A 20094-nucleotide genomic window follows, 5' to 3' on the forward strand; every position below is an offset into this window, starting at 1 on the left:
CATATGATGACTAGGCTGGCAGGTAGCTCGGGGTGACATAGACAGTGATCTGCTAGTCAGGATTCATCCTCCCATATGATGACTAGGCTGGCAGGTAGCTCGGGGGGACATAGACAGTGATCTGCTAGTCAGGATTCATCCTCCCATATGATGACTAGGCTGGCAGGTAGCTCGGGGTGGCATAGACAGTGCTCTGCTAGTCAGGATTCACCCTCCCATATGATGACTAGGCTGGCAGGTAGCTCGGGGGGACATAGACAGTGATCTGCTAGTCAGGATTCACGCCTCGATTTTAGTGCTGAGCATCGGTAGGTCGTCATAGAGCTTGACGTTCATCTTGTGCTGTTGCCAACTCATGTCAAGAGCCATCCGGAGCAGTCGTGTATAGCAACCGTCTAGAAACTTCCGCATAGTCTTGGTGAGTGTCCATGTCTCGCATCCGTACATGGCAGTGGACTCTATGACTGCTCAGTCCAAAGGGAGCAAAAGGATTCTCTCCCTGGATAATCTCGCCTGGGGACACAGGTGCCCCAGACCTGGGCTGTTACTGTCTCTGTAATTCCCCACAGCTTCATTTTAGGGGCGGGGATGTTCACAGGATCACTGTCAGTCCCGGTCTGGGTTCCTGCAGAGACCTCAGTTCCTTCCTCCCTGTCCAACTGAACTGATTGGCCCCCAGCCTGAAACAGGTGGAAGAATAAACAGAAAATAAATAGATTACACAACAGTGTCAGTAATAGGGGACTGGAGTTAATGTTCCAACAACACTCACAGACAAATATCATCAGAAAACCCGCGGATCCGCTGATATTTTATCATATTGATCATTAACACAAACACTCACTGGATCCGCTCCAGATTCAGGAGGGTCAGTATGAGGCGGCGGAGAGCGGGGACAGATCGGTCTGTGAGCGAGTTTGATCCCAGGTCCAACTCCGTCAGTGATGGGTTTACTGAGAGTGGAAACGAGATCCTCGACACCAGAATCTCTGAGACGGACATCCCTCAGCCTGGAGATGAGAGAGAGAGAGAGAGAGGGTGAAGGACACAGAGAGACAGGACACAGTACAAATCCCCAGTGTTTATCAGTAACACGCTTGCTAATCACATTAACATTCAGTGTTAAGACACCCGGTGACTGTAAACACAATCTCCCACAGTCTGGTACTTACTGCAGTTTCTGTATTTTACACTCCGGGTTCCTCAGAGGTGCAGACACCAGTTTCACTCCTGAATCTCCCAGTTTATTACAACTCAGGTAGAGCTCCGTCAGTAATGGGTTTGTACTGAGAGCAGAGGCGAGATCCTTGGCACCAGAATCTGTGAGACCCACAGCCCCCAGCCTGGAGATGAAAGAGAGAGAGGGTGAAGGACACAGAGAGACAGGACACAGTACAAATCCCCAGTGTTTATCAGTAACACAATTACTGATCACATTAACATTCAGTGTTAAGACACCCGGTGACTGTAAACACAATCTCCCACAGTCTGGTACTTACTGCAGTTTCTGTATTTTACACTCCGGGTTCCTCAGAGCTGCAGACACCAGTTTCACTCCTGAATCTCCCAGTTTATTACAACTCAGGTACAGCTCCGTCAGTAATGGGTTTGTACTGAGAGCAGAGGCGAGATCCTTGGCACCAGAATCTGTGAGACCCACAGCCCCCAGCCTGGAGATGAAAGAGAGTGAGGGTGAAGGACACAGAAAGACAGGAAACAGTACAAATCCCCAGTGTTTATCAGTAACACAATTACTGATTGCATTAACATTCAGTGTTAGACACCCAGTGACAGTAAGCACATTCTCCCACAGTCTGGTACTTACCACAGTTTCTGTATTTTACACTCCGGGTTCCTCAGAGCCGCAGACACCAGTTTCACTCCAGAATCTCCCAGTTTATTACCACTCAGGTCCAGTTCCATCAGTGATGGGTTTGTACTGAAAGCGGAGGCGAGATCCTCGGTGCCAGAATCTGTGAGACCGACACTGTACAGCCTGGAGATGAGAGAGAGTGAGGGTGAAGGACAGAGAGGGGCAGGAGATGGTACAAATCCCCAGTGTTTATCAGTAACACAATTACTGATCACATTAATGTTCAGTGTCAGACACCCAGTGACTGTAAGCAATATCCCAGAGTCTGGTACTTACTCCAGTTTCTGTATTTTACAGTCTGGGTTCCTCAGAGCCACAGACACCAGTTTCACTCCTGAATCTCCCACGTAATTCCCCCCAAGTCTAAACACAAACAGACAAATAGATAAACATAGTGATTCAAATCGTGGGTCTGAGGGAATATCCCTCATTCGGATATTTCAGGAAACATTACACACTTCAGTAAATTACTGATCAGAATTCCCATCACCGTCAATGTCCCCCACTGCCCAGCTCCAGGGTATTCCCTGAATGTCAGTAATTTAGTCTCTCGGTGTGACAGACTCCCCTAAACTCCCCATATTCTGTCTCATTCCCTGACGGTTAGAGAAATATTGCTGATGTGAGAGGCTCCAAAGGGTCTGTGTTGAAGGTTGGGAGATAATCCCACAGAAAGGAGTTGTGTGTTGGAGAATGTCCAAGGGAGATGTCAGAAGAGACCCGCTCCAGAGGAAAAGGGGAAGAGATCCAACTGGAGGAAGGGGGAGAGGGAAGATGGATCCTACTGGAGGAAGGTGGATGGGGAAGAGAGGTTCCACAAGAAGTAGGGGGCTGGGGAGGAGAGGTCCCACAAGAGGAAAGGGGATGGGGATGATTGATCCGACAGGAGGAAGGGGGATGGGGAAGAGAGATCCCCACAGAAAGAATTTGAGTGGTGGAGATAGATCCAACAGGATGAAGGGGTGTGGGGAAGGCATCACACAGGAGGAAGGGGGATGGGGAAGAGAGGTTCCACTGAAAGAATGGGAGCGGTGGAGAGAGATCCAACAGGATGAAGGGGTGTGGGGAAGGCATCACACAGGAGGAAGGAGGAAGGGGGATGAGGAAGAGAGGTTCCACTGAAAGAATGGGAGCGGTGGAGAGAGATCCAACAGGATGAAGGGGTGTGGGGAAGGCATCACACAGGAGGAAGGAGGAAGGGGGATGGGGAAGAGAGGTTCCACTGAAAGAATGGGAGTGGTGGAGAGAGATCCAACAGGATGAAGGGGTGTGGGGAAGGCATCACACAGGAGGAAGGGGGATGGGGAAGAGAGGTTCCACTGAAAGAATGGGAGCGGTGGAGAGAGATCCAACAGGATGAAGGGGTGTGGGGAAGGCATCACACAGGAGGAAGGGGGATGGGGGAAGAGAGATCCCCACAGAAAGAATGGGAGCGGTGGAGAGAGATCCAACAGGAGGATAGTGATAAAGAAAAGATGATCCCACAAGATGAGGCGATGCAGAAGTAGGTCACACAAGAGGCCCGCAATCGCGGGAGCAGATGCCCACTTCGTCTCTGGGTATCAGGTAGAGAGCAAAGTCACACAGGTGGAGTGACAGTGATACTCACACACGGGGAAGGACAGAGGAGGATAATTACACAGAGGTATTTTTCTCCCTTTCTCTGGGACAGTCTGCTGACCCCCTCTTGTCCCTCACCGGGAAAAGTGTTTGAATCTCCCACCCGCCTGCTGCAGTCAGTGTCCGTCTGGGTGTCAGCAACAGTGAGAAGGAATATTGTCAATGGACACGTCACAGGCAGCGAGAAATACAGCCATTCCTGTGATTTACCATCATTAAACCAATGGTTGTTGTTCACCGATCTAATGAAATATCCAACATCCCTTCAAAAGCAACCACAGAACTCTCCCGTCCTTGGGGAATTACTGACCAATCCCCTGGGCATTTGCAACAATTCTTCACAATCTGATTTATTACAGTTTTACCCAAATTCCTGTATAATGGAACAGTTTCACAGATTGGGATGAGAGATAAATCAAGTTACCTCAAATCCTGGCACTTATGCAAACCGGGTCCCAGCCGCTGGAGCCCTTCACACTGAATGTGGCAGCGAACCAGGTCGAGGTGTTTCATTGTGTCACAGAGTCTGATGACATAAGACAGGACTGCACAGTCAAGCGGGGTTAGTCGCAAGTCACTGAATGAAATATTTCCTACACATCCCAGTGCGGCCTGAGCCAGCCCACGATTCTGAGACTCAAACAGGTAGTGCAATGTGTTCAGGAGGCTCCTTTTACCAGCTTGACTCTCTGTTTTTCCAATCTGGCGTTTAAACTCCTCCTTCACCCAGTCAATCACCCGGCAGGTTGTTTGATGAGGAAATGGACCCAGAAACTCCTCCAGGCCCCGAGCTGTCATTGGAGAGGAGAGGCCAGCAACAAAACGGACAAATACCTCAAATCGCCCATCAGTCGTGTTGTGGGCTTCAGTGAGGAATTTGAGGATATCCCCGGGATGCGGATTCAGGAATTGTGCGACTGCAGCTACAAACTCCTGGATGGTGAGGTGTGGAAATGTGTACACCACACTCTGGGCAGAATCCTCTCTCTCCAAAAGCTCCATCAGGAACCCAGACAAGAACTGGGAAGGCTGCAGATTGTAGCTGATCAAATCTCCATCTGTAAACACAATCTTCCTCTCGGACTCTCCTGTGAAGGCCATCTGACCAACCCTGAATAACACATCACGGGGATTCTCAATCTCACGGCCGTGGTTTTTCAGGATGTTGTAAATATAGTAGGAATATAGTTGGGTGATGGTCTTGGGAACTTGCTGTGGATCCCTGTCTCTTTTCGTGAAGAAGGGGCCCAGTGCCAGAGCGAGGATCCAGCAGTAGGAGGGGTTGTAGCTCATGGTGTACAGGATCTCATTCTCCTTCACGTGTTTGAAAACAGCTGCTGCCACTGTCTGATCTTCAAAATGCCTGACGAAATATCTCTTCCGTTCTTCATCGACAAATCCCAGGATTTCAGCCCAGACACTGATCTCTGCCTTTTCCAATAAATGTAACGCAGTGGGGCGGGTGGTCACCAGCACTGAACACCCTGGGAGCAGCTTGTGCTGGATTAAACTGTACACAATATCCGACACTTCACACCACCACTCCGGATCTGGGCACTGGTGCTTGGGTTCTGTATCTCTCCGACTGTCAGCAAAATCGATTCTGTGCTTGAATTCATCCAAACCATCAACTATAAAGAGCAATCCCTCTGGGTTTTTCCAGACCTCTCTCAGGAAATTCCCAAAGTAAGGATACTGATCCAGAATCAGTTCCCTCAGGTTTATTCTACAGTTAATGGAGTTTAAATCCCGGAATTTGAAACTGAAGACAAACTGGAACTGTTGGTATATTTTCCCCATGGCCCAGTCGTAAACAAACTTTTGTACCATTGTTGTTTTCCCAATCCCTGGGACTCCGGCCACTGCTGCTGAACTCCCAGATTTGGATTTACTCTGGGAAAAGCTGCTTTGGAATAGTTGGTCAGTCCGGATTTTTTCCAGCTCTGCACGGAGGTGTTTCCCTCTCCACTCCTCGTGATCTCTGCCTCTTGCTAGCAGCTCATGTTCCACCAGTCTCCGATGTCGAACAGTAGAAATGACCGTGAGCTCAGCGTATCGATCAACCAGCTGGAAGACCTTCACCTTCTCCCTCATCAGGATCGTGTTCACTCTCAGCGTTTCAGTCTGTGCCCGCAGAGTCTCCTTGTGTTTCTGTTGAACATCTTCCATGGGAACAGAGAATATAGTCAAAATGTTAAATAGCTCAACTGACAAGGAACTTATTACTGCATTTCAACAATCAGTGTTTGCGATTACATGAATTAGTTCAGGGATATTAGGACAGAAAGTGAAATTCTGCTCATAAACACCTGAACTGACAGCGATGGATGTCCCAGCAAATATCCAACCCTTATATTCTGGTACCAATTCCTTGTGACGGTGAACATTCCCCTGATATCACATTGCAATCCTGACTGCCCTTCTGTGTATATTTTCCATTACAACAACATTTCCCTATTTTTAAAACATTGTTCGAATCATTAACAGATGATGCTAATGTTGATCTGGTGTGGAAATGTGGGGAACAGGACACTGTGTATTTTGTCAAAGCTGCACACTGGGGATTCACAGGTGTCCACTGCCCTTGTGTCAAAACAGGAGCAGAGTATGTGTGAAATGCTCAGCTCTGTGGCACAATCACAGAGAATTTTCAGATCAAAAACCCATCAGAATGACAAGTAAGAAAATTGGTAGTTTTCTGTTGCAGGGACGAAGGAAGAGAGAAAAGATGGACGGGAATCTCCGTCTCAGTGACGTACATCCTGTTTGTCGAAGAGGGTGGTGAAGTCTCGGCAACTGGGGCTGATCAGTCTGGTAGTGGGAGTGTGGGGTGCTGTATTATTGACAACAATAAATCAGTAAATTGGTTTATTATTGTCACAAGTACCGAGATACATTGGAAAACATTTCTGTCCGCTAACAATAGTAATCATTTCATCACATCCGTACATTCAGGTCGTAAAGGAAAAAACAGAAGAGAATAGTTCAGCGAAACAGTGTTGCAGTTGCTGCGAAAACGCAGTGCAGGCAGACTATAAGGTACAAGGCCAAAAGGTAATTCGCAGGTCAGATATTTTCTTTGAACTACGCTCCTAACCTGCAGAATTCAACACCTAAACTAGAGTATTGTACAAAAGTCTTCAGCACGTATGTATTAACTAGGAGCCGAAGACTTACAAGTTCTGTGTAAGTGATGCAGACTTATTTATCACTTTTAAACGTCGGCACAAAAATTTTATTGGACCTTTGTTATAACAAACATCATTTTGTCTTTTATTTTCTAGTTTACACTTTATCCCATTGTAATACAGTTTGAACCATACAGTCTGTAAGAAAAGTGCTTCAGAAGTAGGTTATTTTTGTCTTTTCTCAACACAAACTCATAAAACTGAGATCAACACTGCATATCTCAGGAATGTGTGCTCCACTCTCTCAATACCCATAACTGTTGGGCTAGGTCTAGCTGAAATGCCGTAACATTTGCTGATGATACAATCATTTTTGGCAGAATCTCAGATGGAGTCAAGAGAGCATACAGGAGTGAGGTATACCAGCTAGCTGAGAGCTTTCACAGCAACAACAATGCACTCAGAGCTGATTTTAAACTTCAGGAAGGATAAGACGAAGGATCATGAACCAATCTTCATAGAGGGATCCAAAGTGGAGAGAGTGAGGAATTTCAAGTTTCTGGCTGTCAAGATCGCTGACGACTAACCTGGTCCCAACACACTGATGCAGCTATAAATAAGGCAAGAGATTATTTCATTCGGAGGTTGGTTTGGTTTATCAACTAAAACACTCAAAAATTTCTATAGATGCACTGTGCAGAACATTTTGACAGGCCATATCACATTCTGGTATAGGGGGTGCTGCTGCACAGGGTCAAAAGAAGCTACATAAAGTTGAAAAATTACTCAGCTCCATCTAGGGTACTAGCCTCCGTAGTATTGAAGACATCTTGAAGGAGCAATGGCTCAGAAAAGTGACCTCCATTATCAAGGACAAATATCACCCAGGACATCAGGACATGCCCTCTTCTCCTTGTCACATTCAGGAAAGAGGTTCAGAAGCCTGAAGGCAAAATTACACTGTACCACTACTGCTAAGTTAACAAACTTCACAACATGACACTTATTATTCTAATAATAATAATTATGAGAGATGGGAGGGCCAGTAAGTTTGCACATGAAACAAAGATTGGTGGTATTGTGGAGTGTGCAGAAAACTAGCAAACGAAACACTGCAAAATAGATTGGTTGCAGATATGGGTATAGACAAGATGGCTGGTGTTTAACCTAGTCAAAGGTGAGGTGTTGCAACTTTAAACGTAGTGGGACAGTGCACTATTAAAGGCAAGTCCTTTAATAGTGTTAATGAGCAGAGATCTTGGGGCCTGAGTTCAGAGTTCCCCGAAAATGGATTCCAGGACTGATACTGTGATAAAGAAAGTATGTCGCGTGTTTGTCTTTATTAATTCAGGAACAGAGTTCAAGAGCTGGGAAGTTATGTTGCAACTTTGCAAATCTCAAATTAGGCTGAGAATTCACCCTCCCAATTGATGCCTTTGTAGCTAGGTTTGCAGAGGAGTCTGTGGAAGCGCTTGGAGACATTCGGAGATTGGGGAAAGAAGTATCAGATGGAATACAGTGAGGGAAAGTGTATGATCCTGCATTTTGGTGAAAGGAATAAAGGCATGGTTTATTTTCTAAATGGGTACCAAATTCAGAAGTTAAAAATGACTCAGGAGTCCTTATGAAGGTTAACTTGCAGCTTGAGTGGGTGATAAGGAAGGCAGATGCCATTGTACCATTCATTTCCAGAGCACTGGACCACGAGAGCAGTCCTGAAGAAGGGTCTCAGCCTAAAATACAAACTGCACTCTTTTCCATAGATGCTGCCTGGCCTGCTGAGTTCCTCCAGCATTTTATCGCTTGGATTTTCAGTGTCTGCAGATTTTCTCTTGTTTGTGAGGATATGAAAAGTTTTTTCCCCCAGATATACAAAGAGGAAAAGAAAGGATATTGGATGGCTAGAAAATAATGCTGAAGAGATAGTAATGGGGGATGAACGAATGATAGCTGAACTCAGTAAGTATTTTACATTGCTCTACACCATGGAAGATATGGGGCCTATCAGCGGCATTTACAGAGCTCTACGAACTAAATAAAAGTACAGAAGGGATAAGCAGAGTGGCCGTTGTTGGGAGTAGGCCAGAGGCAAGGGTAGAAGCGAGGGGCTTTGCTTAAAAGAGGCTTCGGCTCTGTGTAGAGCATCTATTGGGGTTTTATTTTTGTTTTTTCCCTCTCTTACTGTACCATTTAAATGGCTGTGGTGCGCTCTTCATCCAGATGTTGGAGAACTTGGAGACCCAGAGTCTCCTGGGGAACTACATCTACATGAAGTGCATCCAGCTGCAGCTCCTTGATGACCTTGCTCGGGATCTGGAGCTGCAACTGGATGATCTTCAGCTTGTACAGGAGAGTGAGGACATAACTGATCCTCATTGACATAATTTGTTACAGGAAAGTTGAAGTTGCAGGAGGCGATTAGTTGGATGACCATCAGGAGAAATGGAAATAGGCAGTTAGAGGACCTCTTGTGGCCATTCCCCTCAAAGACAGGTATATCACTTTGGATACTTTTGTGAGAGATGACCTCCTGAGTGAATGCCACGGTGACCAGGTTACAGGCATCAAGCATGGGTCCGCGGTGCAGAGGGGAAGGGAGAGAAGAGGGAGTGGTAGTTATGTGGGACTCAATAGTGAGGGGAACAGACAGGAGATTCTGTGGAGGTGAATGGGGCACCCAGATGGTATGTTGCCTCCCAAGTGCCAGGTTCAGGAATGTCTCAGATCACGTCCAGAACATTTTGAAGAGAGAGGGGGAGCAGCCAGATGTCTTGGTTAATATTGGTACCAATGACATAGAAAGGAAAAGCAAAGAGGTCCTGAAAAGAGTATTTCGGAAACTAGGTAGAAAGCTGTGAAGCTGGACTTCCTGCACAGTAATTTATGGATTGCTGCCTGTGCGAAGCCCCAGTGAGTGTAGAAACAGGATGATTTGGCAGATAAGTGCATGGCTGAGTAGCTGGTGCAGGGGGCAGGGCTTCAGGTTCTTGGATAATTGGGTTCTCTTCTGGGTGAGGTGTGACCTGTTTAAAAGTGATGGGTTACACCTGAAAGGGAGGGGGCCCTTTCACCACTCTCTGCATAAAAAACTTACCCCTGACGTCTCCTCTCTACCTACTTCCAAACACCTTAAAACTGTGCCCTCTCATGCTGGCCATTTCAGCCCTGGGAAAAAGCCTCTGACTATCCACACGATCAATGCCTCTCATTATCTTGCACACTTCTATCAGGTCACCTCTCATCCTCTGTCGCCCCAAGGAGAAAAGGCCGAGTTCACTCAACCTATTCTCATAAGGCATGCTCCCCAATCCAGGCAACATCCTTCTAAAGCTCCTCTGCACCATTTCGATCATTTCAACATCCTTTCTGCAATGAGGCAACCAGAACTGAGCACAATACTCCAAGTGGGGTCTGGCCAGGGTCTTATATAGCTTCAACATTAACTTTCGGTTCCTAAACTCAGTCCCACGATTGATGAAGGCCAATGCTGTGTATGCTTTTATAACCACAGAGTCAACCTGCGTAGCAGCTTTGCTAACCCATCCCACCACTTCCTCATACGGGTCATTTATAAAAATCCCGAAGAGAAGGGGTCCCAGAGCAGATCCCTGAGTCACACCACTGGTCACTGACCTCCATGCAGAAAATATCCCATCTACACCTCTTTGCCTTCTGTGGGCAAGCCAGTTCTGGATCCACAAAACAATGTCCCCTTGGATCCCATGCCTCCTTACTTTCTCAATAAGTCTTGCATGGGGTACCTTATCAAATGCCTTGCTGAAATCCATAAGGACTATTACCTTTATCAATGTGTTTAGTCACATACTCAAAAAATTCAATCAGACTCGTAAGGCATGCTGACTATTCATATTATGCCCCTCCAGAATCTGTCTCCCCATCTGCTCCTGGATGTCCCTGTTGCTATTGGGTGGTCTATAAAAAGCACCCAGTAGAGTTATTGACCCCTTCCCGTTCCTACCTTCCACCCACAAAGACCCTGTAGACAATCCCTTCATAACTTCCTCCTTTTCTGTAGCCGACACAATCTCTGATCAACAGTGCCACGCCCCCACCACTTTTGCCTCCCTCCCTGTCCTTTCTGAAACATCTAAAGCCTGCTACTCGAAGTAGCCATTTCTACCCCTGAGCCATCCAAAGCTCTGTAATGGCCACAACATCATAGCTCCGTACTGATCCATGCTCTGAGCTCAACCACTTCGTTCATAATACTCCTTGCATTAAAATAGACACATCTCAAACCATCGGTCTGAGCGTGTCCCTTCTCTATCACATGCCTATCCTCTCTCTCACACTGTCTCCAAGCTTTCTCTATTTGTGAGCCAACCACCTCTTCTTCTGTCTCTTCAGTTTGGCTCCCACTCCCCAGCAATTCTAGTTTAACCTATCCCCAATAGCCTTTGCAAACCTCCCTGCCAGGGTATTGGTCCCCTTGGGATTCAAGTGCAACCCGTCCTTTTTGTACAGGTCACACCTACCCCAAAAGAGGTCCCAATGATCCAGAAATCTGAATCCCTGCCCCCTGCTCCAATTCCTCAGCCACACATTTATCCTCCACCTCATTCTATTCCTATACTCACTGTCACCTGGCACAGGCAGTAATCCCGAGATTACTACCTTTGAGGTCCTGCTTCTCAACTTACTTCCTAACTCCCTGTAGTGTGTTTTCAGGAGCTCTTCCCTTTTCCTACCTATGTCATTAGTACCAATATGTACCACACCCTCTGGTTGTTGGCTTCAACTAAGTCCCGTCACCTGCCTGCCCTTGCTGACAGTCTGAATGCACGTGATCATTACTTCTTTACCATCCAGCCTATCCTGAGTCCCTTCACTCCAGTTTCCACACCCCTGCTAAATTAGTTTACACCCTCCCCAACAGCTCTAACAAACTTTTACTATCCACTTTGATGTTTTATCCTACCTTGCTGTCATATTTCATCTTTTCCCTTGTAAGGATTTTTTTAGTTGCTCTCTGTAGGTTTTTAAAAACTTCCCAATCCTCTATCTTTCCACTAGTTTTTGTTTTGTTGTATGTGCTTTCTTCTTGACCATAAGATATAGGAGCAGAAGTTGGCCATTCAGCCCATCAAGTCTGCTCCGCCATTCAATCATGGTCGGATCCAATTCTTCTAGTCATATCCACTCCCCTGCTTTCAACCCATACTCATTGATGCCCTGGCTAATCAAGCACCTATCTATCTCTGCCTCAAATACACTCAATGACTTGGACTCAACTGCTGCTCATAATAATAAATTCCACAGATTGATCACCCTCTGACTAAAGTAATTTCTCCACATCTTTTGCTTTTACATTAGCTTTGACTTCCCTTGTCATCCATGGTTGTACTATTTTACCATTTGAGGTGCATATGTCCTGCACCTTCCTCATTTTTTCCCAGAAACGCCCCCGATTGCTGCTCTGCTGACATCATTGCCAGCAGTTCCTTCCAATTTACTTTTGCCAACTGCTCTCTTATACCACTGTAATTTCCCTTACCCCACTGAAATACTGCTACACCAGACTTTACTTTCTCCCTATCAAATTTCAAGTTGAACACAATCATATTGTGATCCTAAGGGTTCTTTTACCTTAAGCTCCTTAATCGCCTCCGGTTCATTACATAACACCCAATCTAGTGTAATGCTCAGGGCTATTGTCTCGTGTTTATCTAGGGGAAACCCCATCCGCCCGCCAAACCGTGTCTCATGTTTGCAAACAACAGGAATTCTGCAGATGCTGGAAATTCAAGCAACACACATCAAAGTTGCTGGTGAACGCAGCAGGCCAGGCAGCATCTCTAGGAAGAGGTACAGTCGACGTTTCAGGCCGAGACCCTTCATCCTGACGAAGGGTCTCGGCCTGAAACATCAACTGTACCTCTTCCTAGAGATGCTGCCTGGCCTGCTGCATTGCTCTCATGTTTGCAGAGTTGTTGTGTATCGCAACCTGGTACAAACTCACACATCAAATATCCGACAGCATACAATGTACGATTCACAGATTACCCTTTATAGATCTTACTGGAACTATGTAATTAATAGAGATACAATATAAAAGGGAAAGTAAAAGACACCAAACTTATCAGAGTTCAACCACTTCATGCACAACCATTGGAGCTCAATTTATGGGGTCTTTGTTCCACCATTCGATCCCCGCCGACCTCCTTGACCCGCCGCCTGGGACCAACCACGGTGGTCGACCAGAGGGCATCCAGTATGTCCTTCCTCTTCGGTTCTCCTCCCGAAAAGCCCGCGATCCTCAGCTCAGCACACACATTCAAGATAGCATAACATGACTTCCATTGGCTGGCAAACGAATACAATTTCCATTATCACTAATTATAACCCAAACATGCTGCTAAAGAGAACTCCTTACTCAGCTGTTAACAGTACAAGAAACCATTTTATTTTAACACTTCAGAGAAGCCATTTCGTAACAGGCAATTAACAGGTAACAGTCCATCTAATATTACCGAGAACCCTACTCTAGTATAGCTGATCCCCTAGTAGGCTCAATGACAAACTGATCTAAAAAGCCATCTCTTAAGCATTCAACAAACTCACTCCCTTGAGATACATTACCAACCTGATTTTCCCAATCGATCTGCATGTCAAAATCTCCCCTGGCTACCATGACATTGCCATTCAAACATGCCTTTTCTATTTCCTGTTGTAATCTGTGGTCCACCTCCCAGCCACTGTTGGGAGGCCTGAATATATCTGCCATCAACATCCTTTTACCCTTGCAGTTTCTTAACTCAACCTACAAGGATTCAACATCTTCCAGTCCTATGTCACATCTTTCTACTGATTAGATGACATTCTTTACCAGTAGAGCCACACCACTCCCTCTGTCTACCTTCATAACCCATCCGATATAACGTGTAACCTAGGACATTCAGCTCCCAACTACAAGCAGCTATGATTCAGTGACGGCCAAAACATCATACCTGGCAATCTGTAGGAGTGCAACAGGATCATCCACCTTACTTTTTTTATATACTACATGCATTTAGATACAATCCCTTGAGAACCATATTTGCTATCTTTTCTGATTCTGCATCCCTAATGTTTTGATAGTAACATAGAAAACCTTCAGCACAATACAGGCCCTTCAGCCCACAGAGCTGAACATGTCCTTACCTTAGAAATTACCTGGGGTTACTCATAGCCCTCCTTTTTCCTAAGCTCCATGAACCTATCCAGAAGTCCCTTAAAAGACACTATCGCATCCACCTCCACCACCGTCGCAGGCAGCCCATTCCACTCACTCACCACTCTGCGTAAAAAACTTACCCCTGACATCTCCTCTGTACCTATTTCCAAGCACCTTAAAAGTATCCCCTCTCCTGATAGCCATTTCATTCCTGGGAAAAAGCCTCTGACTATTCACACGTTCAGTGCATCTCATCATCTTATACATCTCTATCAGGTCACCTCTCATCCTCTGCCACTCCAAGGAGAAAAGGCCAAGTTCTCTAAGGCATGCTCCCCAGTCCAGGAAACATCCTTGTAAATCTCATCCTTGGAAACTTTCTAAAGTTTCTACGTCCTTCCTGTAGTGAGGTGACCAGAAATGAGCATAGTACTCCAAGTGGGGTCTGACCAGGGCTCTATATAGCTGTAACATTACCACTCGCTCTTAAACTCAATTCCATGGTTGATGAAGGCCAAAGCAACGTATGCCTTCGTAACCGCAGTCAACCTGCGTAGCAGCTTTGAGTGCCCGAGAGACTCGAACCCCAAGATCCCTCTGATCCTCCACGCTGCCAAGAGTCTTACCATTAATACTACATTCCGCCATTGTATTTGACTGTATATGAAACAGGTAGTGCTTGAGATTGTGGTGGCATTAGAAATGATCTTTCAAAAATCATTGGACTCTGGCATGGTGCCAGAGGACTGGAAAATTGCAAATGTCACTCCACTCTAACAAAGGAAGAAGGCAGCAGAAAGGAAATTATAGACCAGTTAGCCTGACCTCAATGGTTGGGAAAACATTAGAGTCAATTGTTAAGGATGAGGTGATGGAGTACTTGGGGGACAGGATGGTAAAAAATCAGCATGGTTTCCTTCAGGGAAAACTCTGCCTGACAAACTTGTTGGAATCCTTTGAGGAGATTACAAGTAGGATAGATAAAAGGGAGGCAGTGGATGTTGTATATTTGGACTTTCAGAAGGCCTTCGACAAGGTGCCACACATGAAGCTGCTTACCAAGTTAAGAGCCTGTGGTATTACAGGAAAATTACCAACATGGTTAGAGCATTGGCAGATTGGTAGGAGGCAGCCAGTAGGAATGAAAGGTTCCTTTTCTGGTTGGCCGCTAGTAACTGGTGGTTTTGCACAGGGGTCGGTGTTGGAACTACCTTTTTTATGCTCTATAAAAGTGATTTAGATGATGGAATTCATGGCATTGCTGCCGTTTGCAGATAATAAGAAGATTGGTGGAGGGGCAGGTCATGTTGAGGAAACAGGTAGGCTGCAGAAGGACTTAGACAGATTAGGAGAATGGGCAAGAAAGTGAAAAACTTGTAGGTCAGTGGTGAGGAAGGCAAAATGCCATGTTAGTATTCATTTCAAGAGGTCTGGAATGCAAGAGCAAGGATGAAATGCTAAGGCTTTATAAGGCACTGGTGAGGCCTCACCCTGAGCATTGTGAACAGTTTTCGGGCCACTCATCTGAGAAAAGATATGCTGGCTTTGGAGAGGGTCCAGAGGAGGTTCACAGGGATGATTCCAGGAATGAAAGTGTTATCATACGAGGAGCATTTGATGGTTCTGGGTCTGTACTCGCTGGAATTCAGAAGGATGAGGTGGGAACTCATTGAAACCTTTCGAATGTTGAACGGCCTACACAGAGTAAATGTTGAAAGGATGTTTCACATGGTGGGAGAGTAAGAGGGCACAGCCTCAGGATAGAGGGGTGCCCTTTCAAAACAGAGACGCGGTGAAATTTCTTTAGTCAAATGGTGGTGAATTTGTGGAATTCATTGCCACATGCAGCTGTGGAGGCCAGGTCGTTGCGTGTATTTAAATCAGAGATTGGTAGCTTCATGATTGGACATGGCATCAAGGGTTACGGGGAGAAGGCCGGGAACTGGGCTTGCGGAGGAGAGAGAAAAAAAGGATCAGCCACGATTGAATGGTGGAGCAGACTCAACGGGCTAGATGGACTAATTCAGTCTTATGGTCTTACCTGCAATACTCCAGAATGTCAAGAGTGTCAGGGGGCAGAAGTGAGTGTAGTTACTGTGACGAAGGGGAAGATGCTGCAGAAGCTGGAAGGGCTGAAGATAGATAAGGCACTTGAACTGAGTGATCAGTGCATCAAGGGTCTGCGTGGGGTGTGTGGGTTTCCCGGTGCGTTAGGACCAGGAGAGAAGGCTTCAGTAGAACCAGCAGTTGGATTAGTAGAAAATGCACTGTAGCATGTTCAGGCTGCAAAGAGAGATTCTGTGAATTGTAAGTTCAGGTCAGAGATCCACAAATGAGTTATGGTGAATTCTGATTCCCAGGTTCTGCCAGGCCACAGTCAAACATTTGAGATGTGGTTTGAAATGTGCATTTCATCACTCACCTATCAGTTGAGTGGGTAACACAGATAACCCTTGGGCAATGTTCATGTAATCCTGTGGATCAGGACCTGTTTAAATCAAAAAGGTTTTCATGAAAACAGAGCTAATGTGATTTAAACTGTTTATTTCAAAGTGGCTTTGTGTTCAGGGTGTGGCTTTATCATACCGAGCTCCTGTATTTCCTTCAGTACTTTGTCCAACTTTGGTAACTCAGTCCTCCATGTCACAAAGGATTCCCACATCGCCCTCCGGGCTCGCGAGCCTTTGCCCATCACCAAACTGAGGAAGAGTGTGGAACTCTCTGTCCGGTTTCCCTTCTCTGTCAGTTCAGTGACTTTCTATAAAAAGGAAACAATGAATGTATTGCGTAGCAGACAGAAATACATGGAGAATGTAGAGAAAAATTGTCCTGGTAGATTCAGAACAGGTGCAGTCACTCGGCTGCCAGCTCATCCTCTCAGTAAATCTCGGAGTCCTGTCATTAACAGAGAAACAGTAACTAAGGGAAATTCTAAACCAACATTGTGGAAGAATAAGGCTTTACTGACACTCTGCAGTAGATGCAACATTATTAAATTCCTCAATCTGGCAGTGTGCAACCTGTCGAGAGCAATAACACTGTACATTTGACGATAGATATTTTCTTTCAGCACAACAACTACTGATATAAAACCCCGCACCACATTTCTAGCAATGAGTTCAGGGGATTAGTGCAGACAGGACTTCTGTGAATGTTATTTTTTCATGCAGCGAATAATGTTCCAGGGGACTTTCCTAATGGAGTCGGTGATAACCGAAGATGCGGAAACAAAGCAGAGCAAACTGACGCGTGACTATGAGAATGTGAGAGACGGAGAGCGAGAGAGAAGGAAAATGGATTGTGGAATTGAATCTCACACAAATGCAAAATTAAAACAACTTCAAGTTGGAGATAGCAACAAAAGTAATTCAAATCGAAAACAGGAAATTAGGAAATTGCAAAGTGAAATTGATGATATTTATACGTTGGAAACTCAAAGAAATTTTCTTTACCTGAGACAAAAGAATTATGAAGTAGGAGGTAAATCAGCTAGATTATTAGCATATAAATTACGAAAACAACAAGCAGACAATACAATTCATAAAATAAAGAATCCAAAGACAAAGCTTGTGGAGAGTACAATAGGGAAAATTCAAGAGAGTTTTGAAACGTATTATCGAGAGCTGTACTCCCAACCCCGGGCCCCCAGTGAGCCCTATATAGACAGTGTATTGAATTTTTTAGATCTACCTAAACTTACAGATTTACAAAATGAAAGTTTATTAGAACCAGTAACTGTCAAAGAACTGAACGTGGCCATCTCTAGGTTAAAGGCTGGAAAGTCCCCGGGTTCTGATGGGTTTACCTCAGAGTGGTACAAGTCCCTGAAGACACAGTTAGCCCCATTACTACTTAACACCTTTAATTGGATCTTGCAGAGAGGAGAAACTCCACCTTCCTGGAGAGAAGCGATTATTTCAGTTATTCCTAAAGAGGGTAAAGATAAACTAGAATGTGGCAATTATCGGCCAGTTAGTGTTCTTAATTTAGATTACAAACTATTTACATCTATATTAGCGCGCAGATTGGAAAAGCTTTTACCTGGCCTAATCCATTTAGACCAGACTGGATTTATTCAACAAAGACAAACACAGGACAACATAAGGAGAACTCTGCACATATTAGAACAGGTTAATAAGAACGAGACAGAGACAATGGTAGTAGGATTGGACGCTGAGAAAGCTTTTGATTCGGTTAGTTGGGCATTCCTATACAGAGTGTTAGGAAGATTCGGCTTTCAAGAAAGGTTTATTAAAGTAATTCAGACTCTGTATGACAGCCCAACAGCCCGAATTAAGATAAATGGGGACCTCTCTGACTCCTTCATTTTAGAGAGAGGCACTAGACAGGGATGCCCAATTTCTCCTCTCCTTTTTGCGCTATATATTGAACCACTTGCCCAACTAATAAGACAGAGCGAAATCGTAAAAGGTATCAAGGTGGCAGGGATTGAACAGAAAGTGGCGTTATTCGCAGATGATGTTTTGGTCTATCTGAGTGAACCAGAAAAATCATTTATAGGATTGTTTACACTGTTGGATGACTTTGGGAAAATATCAGGTTATAAAATAAATGTAAAGAAAACGCAGGTTATGTCCCTAAATTATACACCATCCAAAAAATTGCAGGATACATACGATCTTAAGTGGGAAGCTAAATCATTAAAATATTTAGGAATAACCCTGCCGAAGGATCTTTCAACACTGTCACAGGTAAATTATGGGCCATTAATCTCAGAGGTAAAAGCAGATATGCATAGATGGAATCTTATCCCCTTTTTAAGTTTAAATTCAAGGATAAATACTATAAAAATGAATATTCTTCCTCGGTTATTATATCTTTTCCGTACTTTACCAGTGAAGGTGGATGATAATCAATTCAGGGAATGGGACAAATGGATTTCCCGCTTCATTTGGCAAGGAAGGAAACCCAGAATTCGATATAACACTTTACAGTTAGGGAAGGAAAGAGGAGGTATGGTTCTTCCTTGCCTGAGAAATTATTTTTATGCCTCACAGATAACCCCTCTGTTATATTGGTGTAATAGGGAATATAAGGCTAGATGGAAGGAAATAGAATTTGGATTAGTTGACAGTTTTCCTCTTCAGGCCTCAATAGCTGACAAAGGATTGATGGCCCAGTTGGAAAAATTTAATAATGTTTGGATAAATCTTACATTAAAAGTATGGCAGAAGGTGGTTAATTCATGTGGAATTAATAACATGCTAAAACTCTTTAGATGGTGTGCATATGATACCGAATTCCTTCCCAACAGAGGAGATAAAAGATTTGAGCTATGGATAAAGAAAGGTCTTACAACCTACCTCTCATTTATAGATAAAAGAGTATTACAAAGTTTCCAAATCCTGCAGGACAAACATGGCCTAGAACATAATGACTTTTTTAGGTACCTTCAAATACGAAACTATGTTAACCAGAGTTGTAGATATACAGACCTATCAACAGTAGAATTAGAATTTTTCAAGATTCTGAATTCGGCTTGCAGTTCAATACCTAGTAAATCAGTTTCTCGCCTATATAATGCACTCTCCCATGCTAAAAATGTAAATACACTGTATATTAAAGAGAAGTGGGAGAAAGAAGCGGGGTTGGTACTTTCAGAGGAGGCTTGGGGGAAAATCTGCAGCTTTCAATGGTCCTCGACTAATTCTTTGACTTGGAGAGAACATTGTTGGAAAAACATTATAAGATACTTCAAGACCCCATATCAGGAAAAATATAAAGATACAAGTGTGATGTGTTGGAGAAGGTGCAGCTCTAAGGAGGCAAATCATTTTCATATTTTCTGGGATTGCCCTAAATTAAGTCTATTTTGGGAAGGTATTCATAGAACATTAGTTAAGGTACTTAGGTGCCAGATACCTCTGAACTTTGAGACGCTCTATTTGGGGCATGTATTGTTCCTTGAACAGAAGGAAGATATAAAGTTGCTGCAGGCCCTCTTAGCGGCAAGTAAGAAATCAATCACTAGAAAATGGCTAAATCCAATACCACCTACATTAGAAGATTGGTACGAAATTATCTTGGAAATATTTAAAATGGAAAAGTTGACCTACTCCCTGAGAACTCAAAAAGAAACATTTTATCAAATCTGGAATAAATGGATTGAATATATAACCCCAATGCGAGCAGACTTTAGATGACTCTCCTAATGATTTATATTGCTCTTCTCATCAACACAGTAATATTGCTAACGTAAGCACCCCTAGTCTAAATGTTTGTTGTTTTTTTTTGGAAAATAGAGAATTAACACAAGTAAAGGGAAAGATTTGGGAAAG

General features: G+C 44.5%; 1 protein-coding gene across 1 annotated transcript in view; it reads right to left on the reverse strand.

Annotated features, from left to right (window-relative positions):
• Positions 1-592: 592 nt before the first annotated feature.
• Positions 593-20094, reverse strand: part of LOC134342115 (NACHT, LRR and PYD domains-containing protein 3-like) — a 35147-nt gene continuing 15645 nt past the window's right edge. The window contains 10 exon segments of the mRNA XM_063040051.1: positions 593-680; positions 845-961; positions 963-1010; positions 1173-1343; positions 1500-1670; positions 1826-1996; positions 2150-2236; positions 3918-5655; positions 16218-16283; positions 16382-16553. Coding sequence (XP_062896121.1) covers positions 593-680; positions 845-961; positions 963-1010; positions 1173-1343; positions 1500-1670; positions 1826-1996; positions 2150-2236; positions 3918-5655; positions 16218-16283; positions 16382-16553 — 2829 coding nt within the window.

This window comes from Mobula hypostoma, unplaced genomic scaffold, assembly GCF_963921235.1.
Source record: "Mobula hypostoma unplaced genomic scaffold, sMobHyp1.1 scaffold_45, whole genome shotgun sequence".
Taxonomy (NCBI): Eukaryota; Metazoa; Chordata; class Chondrichthyes; order Myliobatiformes; family Myliobatidae; genus Mobula; species Mobula hypostoma.